The 20862-nt window shown below is 41.4% G+C and overlaps 1 protein-coding gene across 1 annotated transcript; it reads right to left on the reverse strand.

Moving 5' to 3' along the window:
• Window positions 1-335: 335 nt before the first annotated feature.
• On the reverse strand, window positions 336-20755 carry blmh (bleomycin hydrolase). The gene is made up of 12 exons (XM_051396809.1): window positions 20611-20755; window positions 18345-18542; window positions 17363-17472; window positions 15889-16030; window positions 15579-15667; window positions 15392-15484; window positions 7687-7842; window positions 7427-7585; window positions 7252-7319; window positions 6126-6243; window positions 5711-5777; window positions 336-643 (listed from the first exon to the last, which is right to left on the reverse strand). The coding sequence occupies exons 1-12, from the start codon at window positions 20690-20692 to the stop codon at window positions 495-497; spliced, it is 1431 nt and encodes a 476-aa protein (XP_051252769.1). The 5' UTR covers window positions 20693-20755; the 3' UTR covers window positions 336-494.
• Window positions 20756-20862: the final 107 nt, after the last annotated feature.

The following is a 20862-nucleotide window of genomic DNA, read 5'->3' on the forward strand; positions in this document are numbered from 1 at the left end:
AGATTGTGTCCAAGAGGTTAGCTTGGTGAAAGAGATGAACTTGAATCTAATCTAAAAATATGTATAAAAAACCACACACACACACACACACGCACACGCACAGGCACAGGCGTATAAGTAGCACATGGTATGCAACCTACTGTATGTCCACAGCTCACATTGCCTCATCTCAGTGTTAATGATGGAAATAAATCAACTTCACCTTTAAAATGCTCAGGCCCACATTCTTATATGCTTATATTCATTTTACCATCCCAGAAAACAAGAATACAAAAGGTGTGGCAGTGTAAACTTCCACTCTGGAAGAAATAAAGACAGAAGGAAAACACAGGCAGTCCAGTAAAAAAGAAAACAAAATCTTTATTATTTTGTCTAGAAGTTCAGGCTGTCTTGGAAGGAGGTGTGGGGGAAATATTGGAGAGGTAAAAGCAGCCGAGAAATAGGGCGGAGTCAAATAGACCAGAGGTTGGGGGTTAAAACCTGGATTTCTGTAGTTATGCCAGGGCTCCCATTGGGTCCCAGGCAGGAAGTACAATGGGCTCCTGTTGCATCACATCCAGGACATCAGGAGGAAGGAACTTCTTGTCTACCACCACCTCGTATACATACTCGGAGAACCACTCGTCCGTCATGATGAGGTAACCTACGGAGACAGACAGGGAAGACAACAAATCAGTTAAAAAGTGTTATGCCCGAAATGATGGCAGTCAAGCAAAGCAGTGGGAATACAGAAATAAAAGTCACAAAACCAGGATATCAAGAACCCAGGTCAGGTCAAACATAAATTATTGCAGTAGATAGATTTTGGAACACCATTTGGTGGTTTTAGTGTTTTGATACATAAATGAGCTTCATGTAGGTTGGACTGATCTAAGGAGACACATTTGTAGATCAGACATAAATGAAATCCTAGCACAATTAACACAAACAGAAAGAGGAATGAACCCAATGACCGTCACCACAGCCTATACTTCTTATCACGGTCATGCATTTCTATCACAGATCCACTCATTATGCTTTTTTTTTTTTTTTTTACAGGAAGAATGTTGAAAATATGACCCCACTTGATTGAGGGAAATCGTCCAAATGATTGACAAAGATGGTATGATTTATTCAAAATTAAAAAGTTTCTTCCTGTAACAAATTCTATCACCTGATCTATGAGTAAGTTTTGGGAGATCACTTGAATAAAATTTGCTTGCCCAACATTGTACAGCCCACTGAACATGCTCATTTGTTTAAGTTTTATAAAACAATTATATATAATGGTATAAAAAATCCTAATATGAAAAGTAATAATTGACCTGGTTTGCAGTTGGTGTTCCTGTTAGTTTTATAATGCCTATGGGAAAAATGCATTTTGGGCTGCAGTGGATTTCTTAGTTGAGGTCCCATGGCTGGCCAGTTGGACAAACCGGCACCAAGGCTGACTGGCAGCATCATATCTAGCCATCTTAATTCCTCAATGGTGTTTAGTCTCATATGCATTACCTGTTCGGCTACCTTCAAGTTATATGAGCCAGGCCGGCTCAAAGTGTCTCTCATCCTCCTTTCACGTCTACACTATTTCTGAGCCAGTTTGTACCGGTTTGTAACCGTTTTAGACTTGTGTACATCATTATCAGTACGGTAATTAAAGCTGTGAGTCTAAATAAACAAGACTACCAACGTCTCTTTGTTACGAAGTTTTATACATTGCAAAAAAGAGCGGGGATCATCGAAATTTCAACATAGTCCTGTGCAGAGAGATTCCACAACTCCACAAGACGCTGTTTTTTTCTCCAAAAGTGAGAGTGGCCCAGCCTTTAAATAAATGTCTTTGCTAAAATAGCAGGATTTGAGGAAAAAAGGCCTAAGGCAATCTGTCAGTTCACAAAAAGCCTTAATCACAACACATTATTTTATGGAAGAATACTTTAAGAACACATAATACCACTAATTAAACCCATTATCGTTAGCCCTCTTTCATTGAAAGGGAGGAGTAGGCAGTGCTGTTAAGAACAACAAGAATTCAACAGACTGGTCAAACATACTTTGTCTATGCACGCACATTTTAATTGCGTTTAAGTGCTCTTTTTCACAAAACTATTGTTTCAACAGGCAGAAGGGGGGGGCGGGGGGGAGAGAAGGACCCCCGCCCCTCATGGTTCACACTCCTCCACCCAGCAGTACAGTATGCCTTCAACACTCCTGCTACCACCTCTGCACACCCACCCTGATAAAACTAAACAATGTCTGTCTCTGTCTCCATGCGTATGTGTGTGTATGTGTGTGTGTGTGTGTGTGTGTGTGTGTGTGTGTGTGTGCACAGTGATACAAGGTCAACATGGCCAAATCTGGGTTGGTTATGAAAGACTTCCTCGAACTTGACATGTTGGGATAACCTAATCTTGTTTTGGACGAGGTTGTAGCCCCATGCTGAAGTGATTCATTAAAATGAAAATATGTCAGTGTGTGTGTCTACTAAATTACCAAAGACTGTAACGTTATGTGAAACCAGAGCTCAAATCTGGTACTGACCAGACACATATGGCAAGTTGGATGAGAACTGGGAACCAGAAAAGTTATTTTACTTTTCTTTTCCCCTGGTGCCACCTCTCTCTCCATCTCTTCTCTTCCCATTCTCCTGTGTTCAGAATTGAGCCAACGAGAGCATCCCTCCTACTGTCAAGTTGACTTATCGAAGACGTCAGGCTAACCGCAAGAACGTGCCACAGTTCAAAACAACGTATTGGGATGGCGTGTCTGTTGTGTATGTGTGTTCTTCCAAGTACGCAAATCTTAGATGGCATGTTGCCTGGTTCTCGCTGTGGTATCCGTGTGTGTGTTGATGTGAGCTTCCTGGAACCCGCGTGTTGGGTGGCATGGTGGTGTGTGTGTGTGTATGTGTGTGAATGTTGGGTGTCATTATTTGTTTTTAGGGATAGGCTGACTGTCCTGTCTCAGAACAGATGGATGTACTGGATGTAAGCTAGAAGAGTGTGGAGAAGCCATCTTGCTTTCCAACTTAAGTAGTAATCCACAATACAGGACTATCACCAGCCAACAACAATTTTCAAATAAATTCTGTCAAAACAAAAGTGAAACAATAATTCAGATATATTAATTTTCCGAATTTAAATAACTTAAGTGAACAGCTAATAACAGCCTAATAACAAGCCTAAGTTAGGTGCGCTGTCAGTTTCATTATCACTGAGCATTAAGTACAGTAGAGGCTGAAAGTGTGGCATTTTAAAATCAGGAAATATGTGAATTTACTTTTTTTTTTTTATATATTTGGTACATGGGAAAAGATGGGGGAACAGCCTGCCATAGAGTTGAAGTAAGACCACAGAAAAGTAATTTTCATTTCATGGCAACTGAAATGGGACCTTTAAATGAGGTGAGGGGACAGATATGCAACTGTGGTTTGGGTGCAAAATAATGGCAATGGATTAGAAGCATACTTAAAAACTAATGAAGCTTCCCTCCCCAAGAATCTGTTATGTCCGCTACCAAGGATATCCTACCATCCACATTTACATCATCTTCTTGTATTTATCCAATAACAGAATCATGTTTGTAGAAAATAATAGTTTCTCTCATTCTGAGCTCAAACCAAACTTTTGACTAACGTTAAGGAGTCCATCTCCGACTAATGTCCTAATAAATTGAAAATAAAAACCTCATGCGTGTTGTCAAACATTTGTCTGGAACGGTGTAAAAGTATGAGCTGTGGAGTGAGCAGAGTCATAACAGCGGCTGTGTGAGGGCTTAAAGATGGAGGAAACAGAAAGTTAAACCTCTCGAGAGACTCCTTCTGGATTAGGAGGAATATCAAAAAGGCCTGCAGGGAGATGTTAAGCCTTTACAAACCTTATAAACACACTCTCTCCCTCTGCACCACTCTCTTCTACCAATTTCTCATCTTTCCAAAATCATCTCTACATTTACTTTCCTTTGTTTTTCCTTATTCCTATCGGATTCTACCTGTACTACGTCTCCAGTTCTGCGTCACCCCTCTCCTCTCTCCAGCATGCTCTCCTCTCTTTTTCTCCACTTGTGCCTCTTTTTCCCTTCAGCTTTTGTCAAACTAACAAAGCCCCCGGACTCCCAAGTGAACTCCACTTCTCGAACTTTTGTTCTCAAACACTTTATTAATTTGGCTGCAGATGGGCTGGGGGCCCTGGCCTTTCCTATCTGCTGGTGTTTATGGAATAAGATATGCGTGAAATACATTTCATTTGACTGAGGGGTTTTCACATGTTTTCCCAACAGTCACTATGGTTTGTGGGTTCAAACAAATATTGTGAGTATGTGTGTGTCTCTGTGTGTATATGCTGTGTGTTACGAGACGATGCATGACTGACCTGAAATTCTCTCCTATAATTTGCAGTGGAATGTCGAGCACAGAGATGGAGAAAAGAGGCGGAGAGGGTCAGAGGCAGATGAGAAACAGAGATGAAAGGATAGAGGGAATAACATCAGTAGACAGTAAAGTCTGGGGTAGTGGTGTGGAGTACCTGCTGTGTTGTGCCTTGTGGCCTGTTACATAAAGACCAACCAACCTTACTTACTTAATGACATTGCCCCCTGTTGCATCAAAGGGACTTACTGGTAGCAAGCCCAAGACTGATTCAGTTTGTTAAATTCCTTTTTTGAATTTGTGGTTTAAAAAGAAAACAAACAGCTCAGTTGGCTGACCAATTAAAAAAAATCAGGTTCAAAAGTTCCCAGTCAACATAAGGCTTTTTGCAAGGTCAGAGTTGTATCATAGAGTTATACACAAGTCTAAAAGGGTCACATCAGAAAGAAAGAAAGGTGGTGAAATCAATTAAACAGAACTGTCCTGAATGGTGGACAATGGTGGCAAAGTTCAACTTTGGTGAACTTTGACCCATAAATTTGCAGCAAGCCGTCGTCACAGCACTGATGTTAGAGGCAACAGAGAGCTGGAGAGACCAAATGGCAATGTTATTTACCTTCTCTGCTCCACAACAGAGTAATTGTTTGCAGACAGTAATGAGACAGAAGTTGATGGTACAAATACGTCTTCTGAATAAACTGTGCGATCTATGTCCTGTTAGTGATTGAAGCTCCTTTGCCTGGAGAGCTTCCCCAACCCCATTTATTGAATGAAATGATGTACAGTCCTGAAAACAAAATGCCAGGGAAAAGTAAACATTTTCTCTTCATGTTAGCTCGGCAGCTACAGTAGATCACCATTTAGCCTTGTGAGTAGTCACTATGCCACCAAGCCTATAGAACCAAATATGTTGCCTAGACATTTGGAAGAATTTTGCTGTGGTTATTGTTGGCTTTAAGCATTTGCTCATTCTGTAACTACGTTGATGCAATTGAAAAAGGAGGCACCGAGCTCAAAAATCGCAAGGAGAGCTGTGCCTGTGTCTGTGAGTCTTTGTGAAACAGGACACAGCCAATTACAAGTTCATAAAGCAGCAACGCAGGGGAACATCTCAGTCTAATCCCTCTTAATGTAATACACACAAACAGGAAGATGATGGTTTATCGTGAGACACCATGCTGTGAGAAAGACTTGAAAGAAAGATGGGGAGGCAGGCGGAGTTTGTTGCAAAAGCATGTATATTATTTCAGAACCAGATCCTGCCAGGTTTTCAGCCAGCTACTTCTGTGACTTGACGACAATTAGGTTGTGTCAAGTTGAGGAAAGGAAAGGACTGAAAGTAGGAGTAATGTAATAATGTGTTACCTTTGTTCCCACGGTCATCGCCCCAAGAGTTTTCCACCCTCCACTTCTCATAGCTTTCTTTCCCGTCCTGAGAGAGAGAGAGAGAGAGAGAGAGAGAGAGAGAGAGAGAGAGAGAGAGAGAGAGAGAGAGAGAGAGAGAGAGAGAGAGAGAGAGACGATGGGGAGATAAGAGTGAGAGGCCGAGACTGAAGTAAAGAAAGTCCTGACAGCTGGGGTTACTTACAACAGGGAAATTGACATCACTATGAAAAACTGCAGCCAATTAAAGCAGCGTAAACACGCGGCAAGGCTTTGATGCAATAAACCCCTGGGAAACCCCAAATGTGTGTATTCCTGTTGGTCTGCTTGTATACGTACTGTATGTTTGCATGAGTTTACTGACACACCTGTGCTAAATATGTTCGGGCGAGCATACCTTGTCTGTGACCGCAGTGAGGATCATAGCGTGGGTCATGAGAGAGTCTCCAAATATCAGCCGCTCTGCCTTAGAGAGGTTCTTCACCGAAACTCCAAACACGAGCTCATGGTTGAACCTGTGCGTGCACATATACACAGAAAAATCACATTACACTACCTCCTGGTGAAAAGAACAAACGCTGTCCTCGATTTTACCTACATACTGATGTTTTCAAGAGAGGATGATAAGATGACATTTCTCCATATCTAACTAATATATCTTTTTCGTAGGGGCAGAAGAGATGTGATGACCATAAAAAGCCACAAGCAAACCCTTCATAAACCTGGGATTCAGCATGGCCTAACCAGCTCACCTTTTCATTCCTTTCTTGAGCATGACTGTAGAAATGAGGGTCCATTGAGACTAACCCTCATTTCAATTATAATCTACCGGTACAAAAAAAGATCTGTCTGAAAGATGAGCAACAGCAGAAATAGTACCAGACGTTTGGCACCACACTGGTTTTGTTCAGTGGGTAAATTTAAGCCTGGCGCCAGCAACTCAGGCTCTGCTGCTGCTGCACCTGAAGGGCAAAGATAAGCAACTTTTCCTCCAGACACCTCCTGAAGGCAGATCAGAAGTGGGCCTATTCACTGGTAAAATTGATTTTAAGATATTTTCAGTTTGGAGGAGTGTTGAGGAGAGGGCTAGAGTTCTAACGCTCAGTAAAGTGACAGTGGTGAAAACACTATTCGGTGTGTACGATTGTATTGTTGCATTCTCCTATAAGTACTGTATTTTTCAAAACAAACCTACAACTACTTGCCCAGAAATCACACCTACCCTAAGGGTATTTTACTGCATTGCTAACTCTACTACATTCGACAAATTAAGAAACTAAAGCCATATTAGTAACACTAAATTTATTGATTCTAATATCAGGATCAAGTGAGCATCGGACTAGATTCTTCAGCATTGCAAATTAACGAAACAGGTGTATACATTTTGTAATATAAAAACATGATAACATGATGTCAAACCACTCCCATTCATGGTTAACACTTCATTGGTGTCTGTACCCATAACAATATAAGCATTTCAATTATATAACAACACACACCGGATGTCTTTGAATTATACTCACACATTCATGTCGTTAATGCCCAGTTTGCCGTGGAAATGTTTCCCGACGTCACAACCAAACCACACGGCCTAAGAGAAAAACAGTAGCCATGTTCAGAGTCACAAAGTCCACACATGCAGACACGCTCAAATGTTCGTACTACAGTCTACAGTGAGGCCCGTTTGGCACAACCTACCTCCCCGTCCTTGATGGACTCAGCGGCAGCCTTTTTAAGCAGCTGGATGGGTTGGTTGTTGTACAGAGTGCTGCGGCCCCCAACCATGTTACCTAGGAACTCAACACTGTACAGCTTCCCGTAAGGGTTCTGAGGTCGAGGGTCGTTCACGAGGCAGACCTGAGGATAGAGAATTATGATACAAGCTCAGAACCGGAAACTGAGGTTTCACACAGCATTGAGTTGTGTGACCTACCTAATGTGTGTAATGGGTCACATACTTTGTCTTGAATGTTGTATAGGGGTTTCACGTGCTCCCTGTAGAACTCCTGAGGGGTGAGGGGTCCCATGCGATGGAAGTTCTTGTCCTTGTCCCTGTACTCCCAACTTATGGTCTCAGGAGGGCTGCCTAGACAAACACTGGCCACCCGGAACACCTGTACAGCACACGCAAACATCAACTTCTTTAACAAATTGCTGGCTTGAAGGCCAACCTAATCTGTGTTAAACTAATATTTAACATTCACACACAGTTGATCCATGAATCAAAAACTCAGAATGAACAAACAGTATCTCCATTTTAACAAAGCCAGAGGTGACCTAATTGTATGTGTGCAGGGGTAGTATACTGTTACAACACAATGAGGCTTGAATGCAAGTACCTTATGAAAAGAAAGTACTTCCTTGCCTTTAGGGAGGTTGTTGGAGAAGTTTGCCTCTAATTTCCCGCTCATCTAACCCCTTCAACCCAATGTTAGTCCATGCATACACTCATCCATCAGTTCTTGGGCCTCTCTAAACTTTCCCTACATTTTCCTCCCAACAGTGCTTCTCTCCCTCCTCCATCTACTTCATATCCCTCCATTTCCCCATTTGTACCCCACACCCTTTCCCCCTCCCTCCATGTGTGTCTTCCTGCGGTGCTGAAGTTCAGACCGAGTTCCTGTGGGCTAAATTGGGTTGTTTGGACTGGGCCGTCTGTCAATCTGTCCCTTCTAACCTCTGATATAGTTATCTCAGGAATTTTCCCCTTTTGCTTTTCACCTCTCCCATCCTCTGCTCTCCTCTCCCAGGACTCAACAGATGCTTTTCCTATCAAATACGATTAAAAAGGGGCTGACAAATTAAGATGCAGTGCAGTCCATTGTTGGTGGTAGATAAAAGCAGTGCGACAAGAAAGTGATACATTTGTTTAACAGGAGGCCGGCACACACGTACAGTGGGTCTGCAGCACAGTATGTGCTACACTGAGTATTGTTCTGATTGTGAGGATGAATGGTGATACATCACACTCTAACTGCTTCGAATATGGGTGTCACAAAGGACACATTTCCAATAGACTTTAAGTCAGAGTACTACTACTGATCCAGACAAACAAACTTCTGTCTAGCTGAGTATAGAGCTGATGGGGGGGATTATTTTTGGCTCGGCCTGGAGAAATATCGCAGCCATGGCAGCAGTTTCCCATGCTTAGTCAACACATATTAAATGTCCCTACATAAAGATGACATTCTTTCTGGTTAGGAGACACTGAGCCCTCTCAGCCCACTATTCTCACCCCAAAACATACGCGCTTGCACAGAAACAAACACACGAAAATGCATAAATTCAGGCTCGGCTTACACAAGCAAGCAATCCCCTTCTTCATCATCACAGAAAGGCGTACGGTCACAAAAGTACAGACACGTAAAAATACACACATGCGCAGAGTCAACAAAGGCATCTGTTCGACCACTCGTCCTCCCCGAATCATTTTCCTCCTAATTCAACTACTGTGTTTAGACTGCCCTGTGGGCAATATGACATGCCAAGGTGTCCATTCCCTTGTCTGGTCTGTGTTTGCCCAGATGCCCTCGGCACCTTGACAAGACATCTCTGTAACCCCTTGACCCCCACCTTTTTCTCCTCATTCCTCTTTTTGGCCTCCGTCTTCCAAGAATAACTCTGCTCTCCTTGGTAACTTTAAACCTTTCCACTCACTTTACAATTCTTCTTTTAGATGCCTTGAGACCTACTGAAAGCATCTCTCTTAATGCCAATTCAGCCCCGCGCCCACTCATCCTCCCCTGGCAGGGGAAATAAAGTAGGTGTAAGGGGAAAGGCTCAACAGACAGAGAGACCTCAGTGAGAGAATAAACAGCCACATTGACATCAGAGCAGGATCAATATTGAAACACCTGCCGCCTCAATGACAGATATACATGAGTGACAGAGAAAGACGGAGAGAGAAAGAGGTGAGAGGGATACAGAGAGGTGGAAAGAATAGGGAGGCCAACCCGCGTTACTAATTAACTCTAAAGGACTTGACTCATGTTTGGATTGTAACTTCAAAGGCCGTCTCATTTATATCTTAATATTCTAAACATCGGAACTGTTAACAGGTTACAGGAAGCAGCTGTTATAAGTGATTCTGATGGAGTTTGTTAACAGGCAGCTTTCCTCTTCAACTTCATCAGTCTCTAGCAGAAGGTCCACCTCAGGTCAGTCTCAATTCTGTGACATGGCGAGTTTGCGTGTCTTGCTATAAACAATAAGCTGACTGACTGCACGCTATTGGGGCTAACCACAGCTAATGTTTGATAGCATCTGTGCTCCAGTGTTGACTGGCTGGCATCCCTTTGCATGTTTGTTTTACGCGACCCAAACAAACAAATCACCTGGACTTAGGAGTGAGAGTAACACACACAGTAAGCAGACCAAGCCTATGGCAACACACAACAATATATTTGGATTTATTGGTAACCTTGAGTAAGGTTTTCAAGAACACGGTGCGGCTGGGAAACAGGGGCTTCAGCCTCCCTGCTTCCCTGGACTATCTGTGTGGTCCACAGACGGCACTGACACAGTGAAAACATTGCATACTCTGCTTTCATTGTATGGAAGGATGTTTGAGTTTTGCTTTTGTGGGGAAAAAAAAACACCTAACTGACTTTTGTTTTTTAATTTTTCCTGAAAAAGAAAGTGATTGTAGCATGTGTGTATTTGATTTAGCATGTTTCATTAAAGGCATTTAAAATTAAATGCACCACCTAAGCTGCCCAACTTAATTTAGACAGACAGGGAACGGTCAAGTTTCTGTAAGCTTGTATTTTATTTTGCTTTACAGAAAAAAAAAAAAACAGAAATAAATTACTTTGCCATATTTTAGTCTGCATCTGTCACTGACTATGTTATTTCATTGATAAAGATTTAACACTGGAAATAAATGCCAAATAATGGTTTTCACATAACCAGTCTTTGAAATGAATTGGAATAAACGTCCCTTGTATTGTATTTTGTATATTTTATTCATGATGAGACAGGATTAAATTAGAGCATTTTGTTTAATTAAATTATTTTTTGCTGTGAAAAGGATGTAGACAAATTACTTTTAGTAGAAATCATTTTAACACAGTTTAATACCAAGAAAAGCCAAGCCACTCAAGACATAATTGGCGTCTGAAGCTGGCTCTCAACCATTCCATGCCAAATTGAGGCGAAACATACGTCTCATTGCTACTCTGAAGTAAATTTATAACTATTGTCTAGAAGCTGGACTTGTGAGTGTAAGCAAATGACACCATGCAAACAGTTTGGATAAAAATGAGCAAGGTTTTGATTAAACTTTCATGTTTTGTAAACATGCAACACATGTGGTCATTGTTAAATTCTAACAATGGCGCAAAAAAATTCAAGAAATGCGGGTGGACATCTCTGAACTGGCAAAACTATCGTTGCAGCCCCAAACAATGACACATCTACAGGAAGCCACCCACATCGAACAACAAACCAACTGAGCCAATAGCCAACAGCGCTGAGCCGCTCAGCTGCAAAAAAAAAGTTCCTCTGTGATTTGACGGCTGTCTCACAAATTAGTCCTGTCGTAGGAATCACTCTCTGAGACCAGAGCAGCACATGGTGTTTCTGATTCCATGACGCAATGGAGCATGGAAAGGCTACAGTTGTGGTGTGAGGGATACCATCTGTGTGTAAAGAACTGTATGTGTATGTACATTTACCAGTGAATGTCCCTTTTATTTGTGTGTGTCTGTGTGTGTTGCCTACTTGTCTATGTAAGTGAGAGTAGGGGAAAAGGGAGACACACCAGATACAGCATGAAAGCAAAAGACTGGCTTTGAAACTTAAACTAATCCTCTCTGCCTCAATGATGCAGCATATGGATACTGTCATCCTAACAGACTTTATAAAAAAGAAACCTTCATGGTGCACAAGACTAGTTTGCCCATATTTATCGCAGGTGCAGGTTAAAACGGACTACGCTGCTATTGCAGATGTTTTTAGATAAATGTGATGTGGTTTGGTTTTAACTAATGTGCCTGACCAGTGCTAGATTCTAGATAGATTCTTGACACACAAAGAGACCCATTTAAAATCAAGCACACCCTGGGTACAGTAAGTGGAAGCAGAGACTTTGACCCCGGTTGCCTGTCATTGGGAGTGTGTGTGGGGCCGAAGTGATGAAGACCAGGGCAGAATCACAGCCGCTACGTAGAGAGGATGGACAGCATCACCTCCACACACAGCAAAGTAGGACTGACACGTCACTTTGATCCAGAGAAACATGTGTGCACGCATAGATGCAAACGCATGTGAGGGAACACCAGCTTCCCACTTGTAAGAGTCCAAGAAAATCAGCTACATAAGCCTACACACAAACACACACACACACACACGCACACACACACACACACACACACACAAAGCGTGCATGTCCATAAACATGTTTTGCACAGCAATGAAGTGGCTGTGCACACACTGTAAGACATGTGTGTCACTAACACACCTGTGGAATTACCATGGTTTGTTTGTAAACCTCATGAACACAAACAGTTCCTAAAGGTGCTGTAATGTCACAATACTCATACACACTGAATTGTCTACTAAGCCTGATAAGATGTCAATCACCTCAGGTTTATCACATCCTTTCCAATTTAAAGAGCTAATATGATACCTGTAGACCATCAGTGCTGCTGTTGTCCTGGTTTAACGTTAGTACCACAGCTTACGGTCCGTGTTTACATTTAAATAAAATAGTTCCAATTTCACATTAATTCTGGCATTCATTGTTTTAAAGTTAGATTAATAATGTTATGATTTAAAAAATGTTCTGGTGCAGTGATGATGCCAAATTCCTATTTAGTATTTATATACTTTTGATGATACAATAGTGCAGAATTTGTAATCCTTGGGATCAGGACCACATGTGGGGTCACTTGCTAAATACTGTAGATTGGGTTATGGGACAATTTGTAGTTTGTGTCTACAATTAGGGAATGTTTTCATTATAAACATTTTATTGGTTATTTGTTCAATTAATTATTAATGATTATTTTGTCTGACAAATTGTCAAAGATATTCAGTTTACAATGGCATTCATGCAAATCTTCAATTTTAAGAAAATCTGACCAGCATATTTTTACTAAATAAATAATAATTCTATCTGATTAACTAATCAACTGAACACAATATTTTTATTTTACTTTTTAGAGATCAACAATAATTACTGGTCATCACTGGGCTGATTTATCAATTTATCACAGTAAAGTGATAATTATATTATATATAATTATAAAATTTAGTGCAACTGTGAAGCTTCCTGCAGACCAAAATTGACACATATTAAGTGAAAACATGCCATACCCATATATGTGTGATAAATTGACATATCTCTTACTATGGGGGTCATAACAGGATCAGAAGCAACGAAAGGTTTAAGAAAAAAAAACAACAACCTGGATTTGTATTTCATTTGATTTGTGATGTCAACCAAAAATAAATGAAAACAAATAACAAATGACGTCAATAAACATGTTAAAGATATATAACTCTTTGCATTTCAGTGGGTGACCCATTATGGATGATGGTTCTTAGACTGATGCTGCTCAAATGTACTTGTGACAATATCCTTGAACAATTGGTTCTCTTTACGCTGGTCGTTCTTTTGACTAGCTGAATCCTCCATCACAAGCGGCCGTGACAGCGTGGTGTTTCGCAAAACAAACCACTTCCAGGTGGACAAACAAACACACTGACAACCCTCCGGCCCCCACCTTGTCGTGCAGTGCAAGGGAACAGTTTTTACTGTTGCACAACGTGTGTGTGTGTGTGTGTGGTGATGGCTGGGCATCCATGGAGGCACTATGAGATACAGGCGACTGTTTAAACAAGCAACCAGGCAGCAGCACAATACAACTAAACAGCTTACAACAAAGGCTGTTTAACCAGACCCCTGTTCTGTGTGCAATCGTCTCAATGGGAGGCTGATTGACTGACTGGCCCTTCATACATTCACACACACACACACACACACACACACACACAGACACACAGTAACCCATCCAGGCCAAACAACACAGTGTAGGCACATGACTGTATTTCACTGCACGCGTATGCTGTGAAGGAGCTCATTTACATAGCCACATTCAGCTTTTATTTTGTGTTTTGGAGGTGTAATTGTCGTCACCATCCAGCGTCAGATGCTTTGTAATAGAAAGTTCCATAAACAAGATCCCTATCTTTAACTTTGTGACACATGTGCAGGTGATTTTTGTGTTTGTTTCTGCAGCAGTGATGAGTGCACATTATACATGTGTATGCTTTCATGTACAGTGCACAGTTAGCAGCACATTGTCAACAGTGTATCATAAAATGTATTATCAAAATAAATACATACAATTCTGCATTGTGTAAAAATAGGGAAGATGATGTGCATGATCCCTGTGTAAAAGGAAATGACAATATGCAAAGAGCACAAACCATAATGCTAAAATAAGCTTTAATGTGTATTTACAGGCTCAGGCAGATCATTTGCAAGTTCTATTAAGGGAAAAGCAGATTTTTTTTTTTTAAGCTTTGGAAGACAGACACTTCTTCCAGTACAGCACAAACCACTGCAAATGCAAGTTTTTGGCATAGGTGACTAGTGCTATTGTGCTATAAATGTACCCATATTAAGTCATTCTGATTTCAAATCCTAATGATGTAGGTATTATAAAAAGGAATTTATTTCAATTCAAATCAATTCAATTTTATTTGTATAGCGCCAATTCATAACAGAAATTATCTCAGGACACTTTTCAAACAGAGCAGGTCTAGACTGAACTCTTTAAAACATTATTTACAGATTTTTTTTATTTTGTGTGCTAAAGCTTTTAATGACAGCTGCTTAAAATGTAGCCCTCCTATTCGGATGGTGTAATGTTGACATTTACCATCATATCACCCAAACCTTTTTCCGAGATTAACTGTAACTCAAACGCTGATTACAAGCAGACTGCTTTTAGGTTTCACTTTAAACTGGCTGGATGTTGCCACTCTCAGTTAAGTATTATTTGACAGCCCCCTCTTCTGGTAAAAATGGAACAATGTTACAAAAGTTACAAACAAGGTGCAAGCCATTTTTTCAATGTACACTCAGTGATCACCTTATTAGGTACACTGGTACAATGTATTGCAATTCAATACAGTGAATTCCACAGACAGTTTTGCCATAAATTATAACTTTATGTCGTTTATAAGAAAATGAGACAATCTGCTGAGTATCTGATGTTATTTATTTCTGCTTTACTACATAACTGTGATGAAACAAATAGCAACTTAACTTTTGTTTCTTGTTTTTCAAGCTAGTCAGGAAGCAGACTATATAGCTGTTTTTAATGTTACATTACCAGATATTTTCCTACTTTGTATTAATATTGATACCAGAGTTATTCAATGCATCCCTATTTGGTGAATGAAGCTGTACATAGTTGTAGCAGCTGCAAAGTCTGTGTTTGATCACTCAGTGACACTCAGCCCTGCAAACTCTGCCCTGATAGTTGCTGAGCCTTTGGACATGGAATTTTCTCTGGAGGAACTAAACTTAGTCAAAACAGGTTATGATTCTGAGTCCCTCAGAAAGGTTCTTGGTTCCCTGGGGAAATCCCTGCAGTAGAAATTCCCTATGTTATAAATTACGCAAAGTTGCATGAACTCTTTCAGTCTTACCTCCTCTATCATGGTGTCCACAGCATCAGATATTTCCGCTTTAGTAGCGTCACTGGCCACCATGTTCCTCAGTCTTAGGCAGTATTCTCTCAGCTATAAGACACAGTGAAATAAAAACAACAGTGAGCACTGCTTCACAGGTACGAGAGCTTGATTGGTGTTAACTGAAGAAAATGTGGGAAAGCACCTTATGATTAAGGATGTCATTCATTCTGCGTGAGGCCTCTGAGCTGTGTGACTCTGGAAAGCATTTCTTTGGGATGACGCCATACTTTTCTGAAGACAAGACCATATAAAACCCATTTTAAAATAATATTTTCAACCCAGTCAGAAAACACTAATGTTTCACCAGTGTTTTTAGGACACTTAAATATTTAGACTAAGTACATTTTCCTAATCACCAAATACCTGTAATTGCACAAATTACAAGGGTTAGTCAATTAATCAACATACATTTCTTGTAAATGTGATGTGCTATAACTAACTAACTAACTAACCAATGAGGTTGACCAGCATGTCCCACTGTCCTCCGTCATTGGTTGGATTGGAGAGCAGGAACTGGACCAGGCGTCCGTCCACTGGCTCCTTCCTCTGTGCTGTCTCCACACAGGCCTGGAGGAAGTAGTAGCAACGTTCAACCTGTAGAAAAAGGAACAAACACAACAGAGAGAAACGTGAGTAAACAGAGATACTGTGAGGGGTCTGCACAATCTAATAATGTAACAAAACTGTATGTAATGAAGGTATGTAGACTTGAATGAGGACTTGAGACACGACTACTGACTAAGCTTCGACCTCTAAAACCCTCACTTGACTTGGGACACGAAACTAAAAAGATTCAAGCATCACATCTTTACCTGGTAAAATCCCAGAACAATAAAAATGACTAAGAGCATGTGAAGCAGGCATTGTATCGTCACTAATTATTAAAACATGCGTCTTTAGAGGTCAAACAACTATTAGCACAGCTTTGAAAGCCATTTAAATGGTCAGCATTCAGACACAGAGGCCTGAATTACTTGCAGTTTGCTCAAAAAGAAATTATGACATGAAACTTGAATTGGCAGACTTAAGACTCGACACCTCTAGTGTAATGTGATAAACTACTGGCTTAGGACAGGATATTGTTAGATCTCGACATCTCCTTTTTTAGAACTAGTACTACAGTCATCGTTACATGCCACACTGCCTGCATGAGCAGTTTATATATATATATATATATATTCTGTGACATATTCTACAGATATAGACATTGAAACTATAGTGAATCGTGTACATGTTGCTGGAATAATGTCAATATAAGTATAAACATCCTTTTCAATGTCTTATTTTGTTGTGGGAAAAATAGACAAGACCTCTACTCTCTAGTGTAGCATCGCTGCAGCTGTGCCTGAGACACGCTGCTCACGCAGGCTGTGTGTCCAGGCCGTTAATCCTTACGGCTGGCATTTGTTACAAAGAAAGGTATATTCATGCTGGAACAACCAACAGTCTAAACATGTGGGAGAAAAAGACACAAGGCCAGAGAGAGAAAGAGACAGAGAAAAATAAAAACATTAACAGTGAGGTGTCACTGTGACGTCGACCCTGGAAGAGCACTGACCACAACAAACAAAAGGAGGGTTTTAGGTGGACAATAACTGTATAGTAATAGAGCCCTACATAATAACACACACATACACACACACTCATTCAGTCACATACGATGTCCTGACTGCAAAACAACAAAAACATCCATTTACCAGAATGTTACAACCCTAGTAACTTAAAAGGCAAAAATAAAATGATAAAACCAGAAATACACACAGCTTATTATCAACGATACCTTCCACACACACACACACACACACACACACACAGAACATAAAAAAAAAACAAGATTATGAAACATATACAGCACATCTCTCAGACCATGAAGAGTGAAACACCACAATGAGGAACAGAGAACAGATGCGTGCTTCAGTGTCTTACCTTGTCCCAGAAAAAGAGATAGGACTGACTAAACTCAAACTCCTCTATGTTAAACTTCTTCATGAAGGGAAGTCGCATGACGTTGAGGCACGAGAAGATCCAACATCTCCCTAGTGATAAAAAATAAGAAAGATTTTAAGAAACATGCAGGTTGGTAAGTACTTATTACATGTGCCTATACAGGCAACAGCTGTGTTGTTTGTGCTCTAAAACTGGTGTGGATGTCTTTTGAAGCTTGCCACAAGTTTCAAGGATGATGTAGGAGTTGTACTGACCTATTTAAAGCAAGTTCTATGTCTCTCTTATGCTACTGCTACCATTTATCAGTTACAAAACCTATATGGTCTGCTTTGGAACATGGTCGGCATTGGGCTGTCTTCAGGTTGCTCATCCATCTCTAGACTTTTTTTCCCCTAAGACATTTAGTGTATTTTTGAGACAAGGCTAACTTTTGTAGCCTACACTATATCCACCAACACATAATGAGTGGTTCCAGCTGCACCACTCATGGTGGTATGGTGGTTGTGAGGCACTGGAGTCCACGCAGCAAAACAAGATTCTTTGCCAGAAAACAGCAGACTTAACACACACCATGTGTTGTCAGTGCCAGATTTTAGTGTGTCCTAATTGTTGTCAAGAAATATTTAAAAAACACATTTACAGTTTGAGGAAAGTTTTGCAGCTTGTGTTTCATTAATTAATTAATATTAACATGCAGACTTGCTGGCTGATGGTGTGTGAAAATGTCGAAATGTATGCATGTATGTAATGTAATGTAAATTCCATTTATTTCAGAAATACCTTCACTTACCAAAGTGTGCTGAATAACATTTGTTTGTGCTCTTTAATGTTGTGAGGACTTATATGGAAATTCACACCCAAGGGCTAAGACATTGCTCACAGACACATACAAAATTATTTCTTCATCCTGTGTAAAGTATGCATGTAACCGTGAATGTTGCTGTACTACATTAGGTCCTACCTGAGTTTTTCTGGTTGGTGATGGGCTTGCCCTCTGTGGGGATAGAGTGCTGGAAGATGTGCACAGTATCCTGGACAGTCTGCCGGTGCAGACAAACCTCCAACGGGTCAATGCAGGTCGACACATTCTGGGCCAACAGGTAGCGCGGCTCGGCCCGCAGTCGCTTAAGGAAGGTGGCTACCTTCTCCTGACTCAGACCTGGAAACACAGCAAGGGGGAGGTAGAGAAGGAAGGATGAAGGGAATGAATGGCTAAACAATGCAAGTGGGAAGACAAGCACAAACAAAAGCTGACTCGTAATAGAAACACTTTCACAGCTTGACTGACTATAACCAAGAGGAGGAATTTCCTGCTGTCCCAATTCCCATGACTCATCTGTGCACTTAAGGCATACACACTTCCCTCTTAAGATCTGATTTATGAGCACTCACATACTCTCAGATGTCACAAAAATGCCTGTAAAATACCAGATCGATAGTCATAAACTACCAGCAGATCCTTTATTGAATATTGAAACTGTCTGGTACATCTCTTTTTCCAACATCCATACAGTGAGTGTAGTAGAGGATAGTCCATTAAGGATATTATTGAGTACAATTATGATTCGAGCTCTGATAAAATTGAAGGACAGACTTGAAAAAGGAAGAGACAAACAAGAAATAAATCAAGACTGCTTTCCAGTAGTGCTATAAGAGACCCTTGGGAGCTTCGGGCTGACCAGAGCTCGTTGGTACCACTCATCTGGCTCCATCAGTGAGAGGAACACACTGAAAAGCTTGTTTAGCCTAGTCCCACTGGACACTGGAAGGAGAGGTGCACACACACTTTGACAGAATCAAACTGGCACTTATATATGGTTTGTAATTCCGTCAAATAATGGTGCAGAGCAATTAAACATTGAGAGGGACATTGCCTAGTCATGCATGCTGCCTACAGTCGACCCCTCTCTCTCTCTCTCCATCTCTCTCTCTCTCTCAGCTGCATTCTGTTATTTTCCATCAACACAAAGCTGAGATGCACTGACCGCCGCAGATTAGTACAGTGTCAAACCTCGTTAACCATCATGCCCATATAACAGAAAAAAAAGCAGAACCAGGCCTAAGGCAGAGAATATTTTGAGAGCAGGCCTGCATGGGGTCCCGTGTCAACGAAACACAGTTTTGCTGGTGGCGCAACTGTCAAATTTTTTTGACACTAATGACCATGGATGGATAATGAAGGGGAAATAGTAAGAGATGTATCTATAGTATCAGCTGGCGGCGGCTTACACAAGCACAACATCAGAAGGGTGTGTGTTGAAGAGCAGACACTGGAAACTAACTAGAAGCTCAGTCAGTTAGTTGATCAGGCTGTTATTCACCAAGTGGAGCATGAATGGTGAGGACTGACATCACAGTGATTTCCTACAGACAGGGGCCAAAGCACAGGCAGCCAGGGTGACTTGCAAATGTACACATCATAGGTTATACAACTGGCTTTATATTAGCTAAACACTTCCCTGTGTCCACCGCTGCTCCATGTGCAAAGGGCTGAACTACAATTGGCATGGAGCCTAATAGTGGCGCCTCACCGTCACCCACACAGGCTGACAAAGGTCCAACGATCAGCACATTATCACACTACCAAGGTCCATACACCAATTCATACACTCTAGATGGAGATTTCCTCTACAGAAGAGAACAATTAAACACAGGTCTTATACATATCCAGGTATAAAGTGTTAGAGCTGAGGTTAAACAGAGTGAAATCTTTACAATCCTACTCAACTGGCTTGGCTGGTTAAAGGTTGGCAGACAGCATTAATCACTGTTAAAAGCTACTAAAAGAGTGATGTGAACACTGGTCAAACTATCGGCTCAAAACGGTGCTTTACCGTGGAAACCCCCCCACTTACATGAATCGCGACCACTTTAAAGAGTTTGACAGCTTCTGTCTGGCATTTCCAACTCCTTTCTTCACAGCCGAGCTAGCTACACGAGCTAACACGAAGCCGACACCAGTTGTAGCGGACACGTTGCGGTGTGTTATCGGTCGCTGTCTGCGGTGCGGCTCTCGGTTGCCTCGCTGACAATCTGTCGGGCAAGAAACCGTAAACCTAGCAGAGTAAACGACGGCAAAGTCATGCTAGCAGGCTGGCATGCTAACGCAATGAAAGCTAACTTTAGCCCGTTAGCTAGCTCCCCCTTACTCAGCTGTCATCCTCTCACAGTGAAACACACACTGCGCTCAGCCCGGCGGAGGAGAGGGACGGCGGCACTCAACCTACCAGTGTCCATGTTTCCGTGGAGCTTGAGGAGCGTTGTCTGTTTTCCTGAAAAGTAACCGGCTCTTTGTTTATCAGTTTTCATTCACCGACAGTCAGTCAGTGTGATCACAGGGTGCGCTCGTTTGTTCTCTCGCTCGACGTGGCGGCTGGGCGGAGTTAGTGATCTATAGTACATGAGGATTTACCCATCCCGCAGCCGACATGAGAGAGACCCCCCCGCCCCCCCGAGAGACAAGTGAGAAGGAGCTACAC

The sequence above is a fragment of the Dicentrarchus labrax genome, unplaced genomic scaffold (genome assembly GCF_905237075.1).
Source record: "Dicentrarchus labrax unplaced genomic scaffold, dlabrax2021, whole genome shotgun sequence".
NCBI classification, from domain to species: domain Eukaryota; kingdom Metazoa; phylum Chordata; class Actinopteri; family Moronidae; genus Dicentrarchus; species Dicentrarchus labrax.

Excerpts from the sequence above, each read along its gene's own strand:
- blmh (XM_051396809.1), bottom strand. The coding sequence starts at position 20,692 with ATGAAAACTGATAAACAAAGAGCCGGTTACTTTTCAGGAAAACAGACA. Across the intron at positions 17,473-18,344 it reads CACCAACCAGAAAAACTCAG|GGAGATGTTGGATCTTCTCG; the intron begins GTAGGACCTAAT and ends TTTTATCACTAG. Across the intron at positions 6,244-7,251 it reads GGCATTAACGACATGAATGT|GTTCAACCATGAGCTCGTGT; the intron begins GTGAGTATAATT and ends GTGCACGCACAG.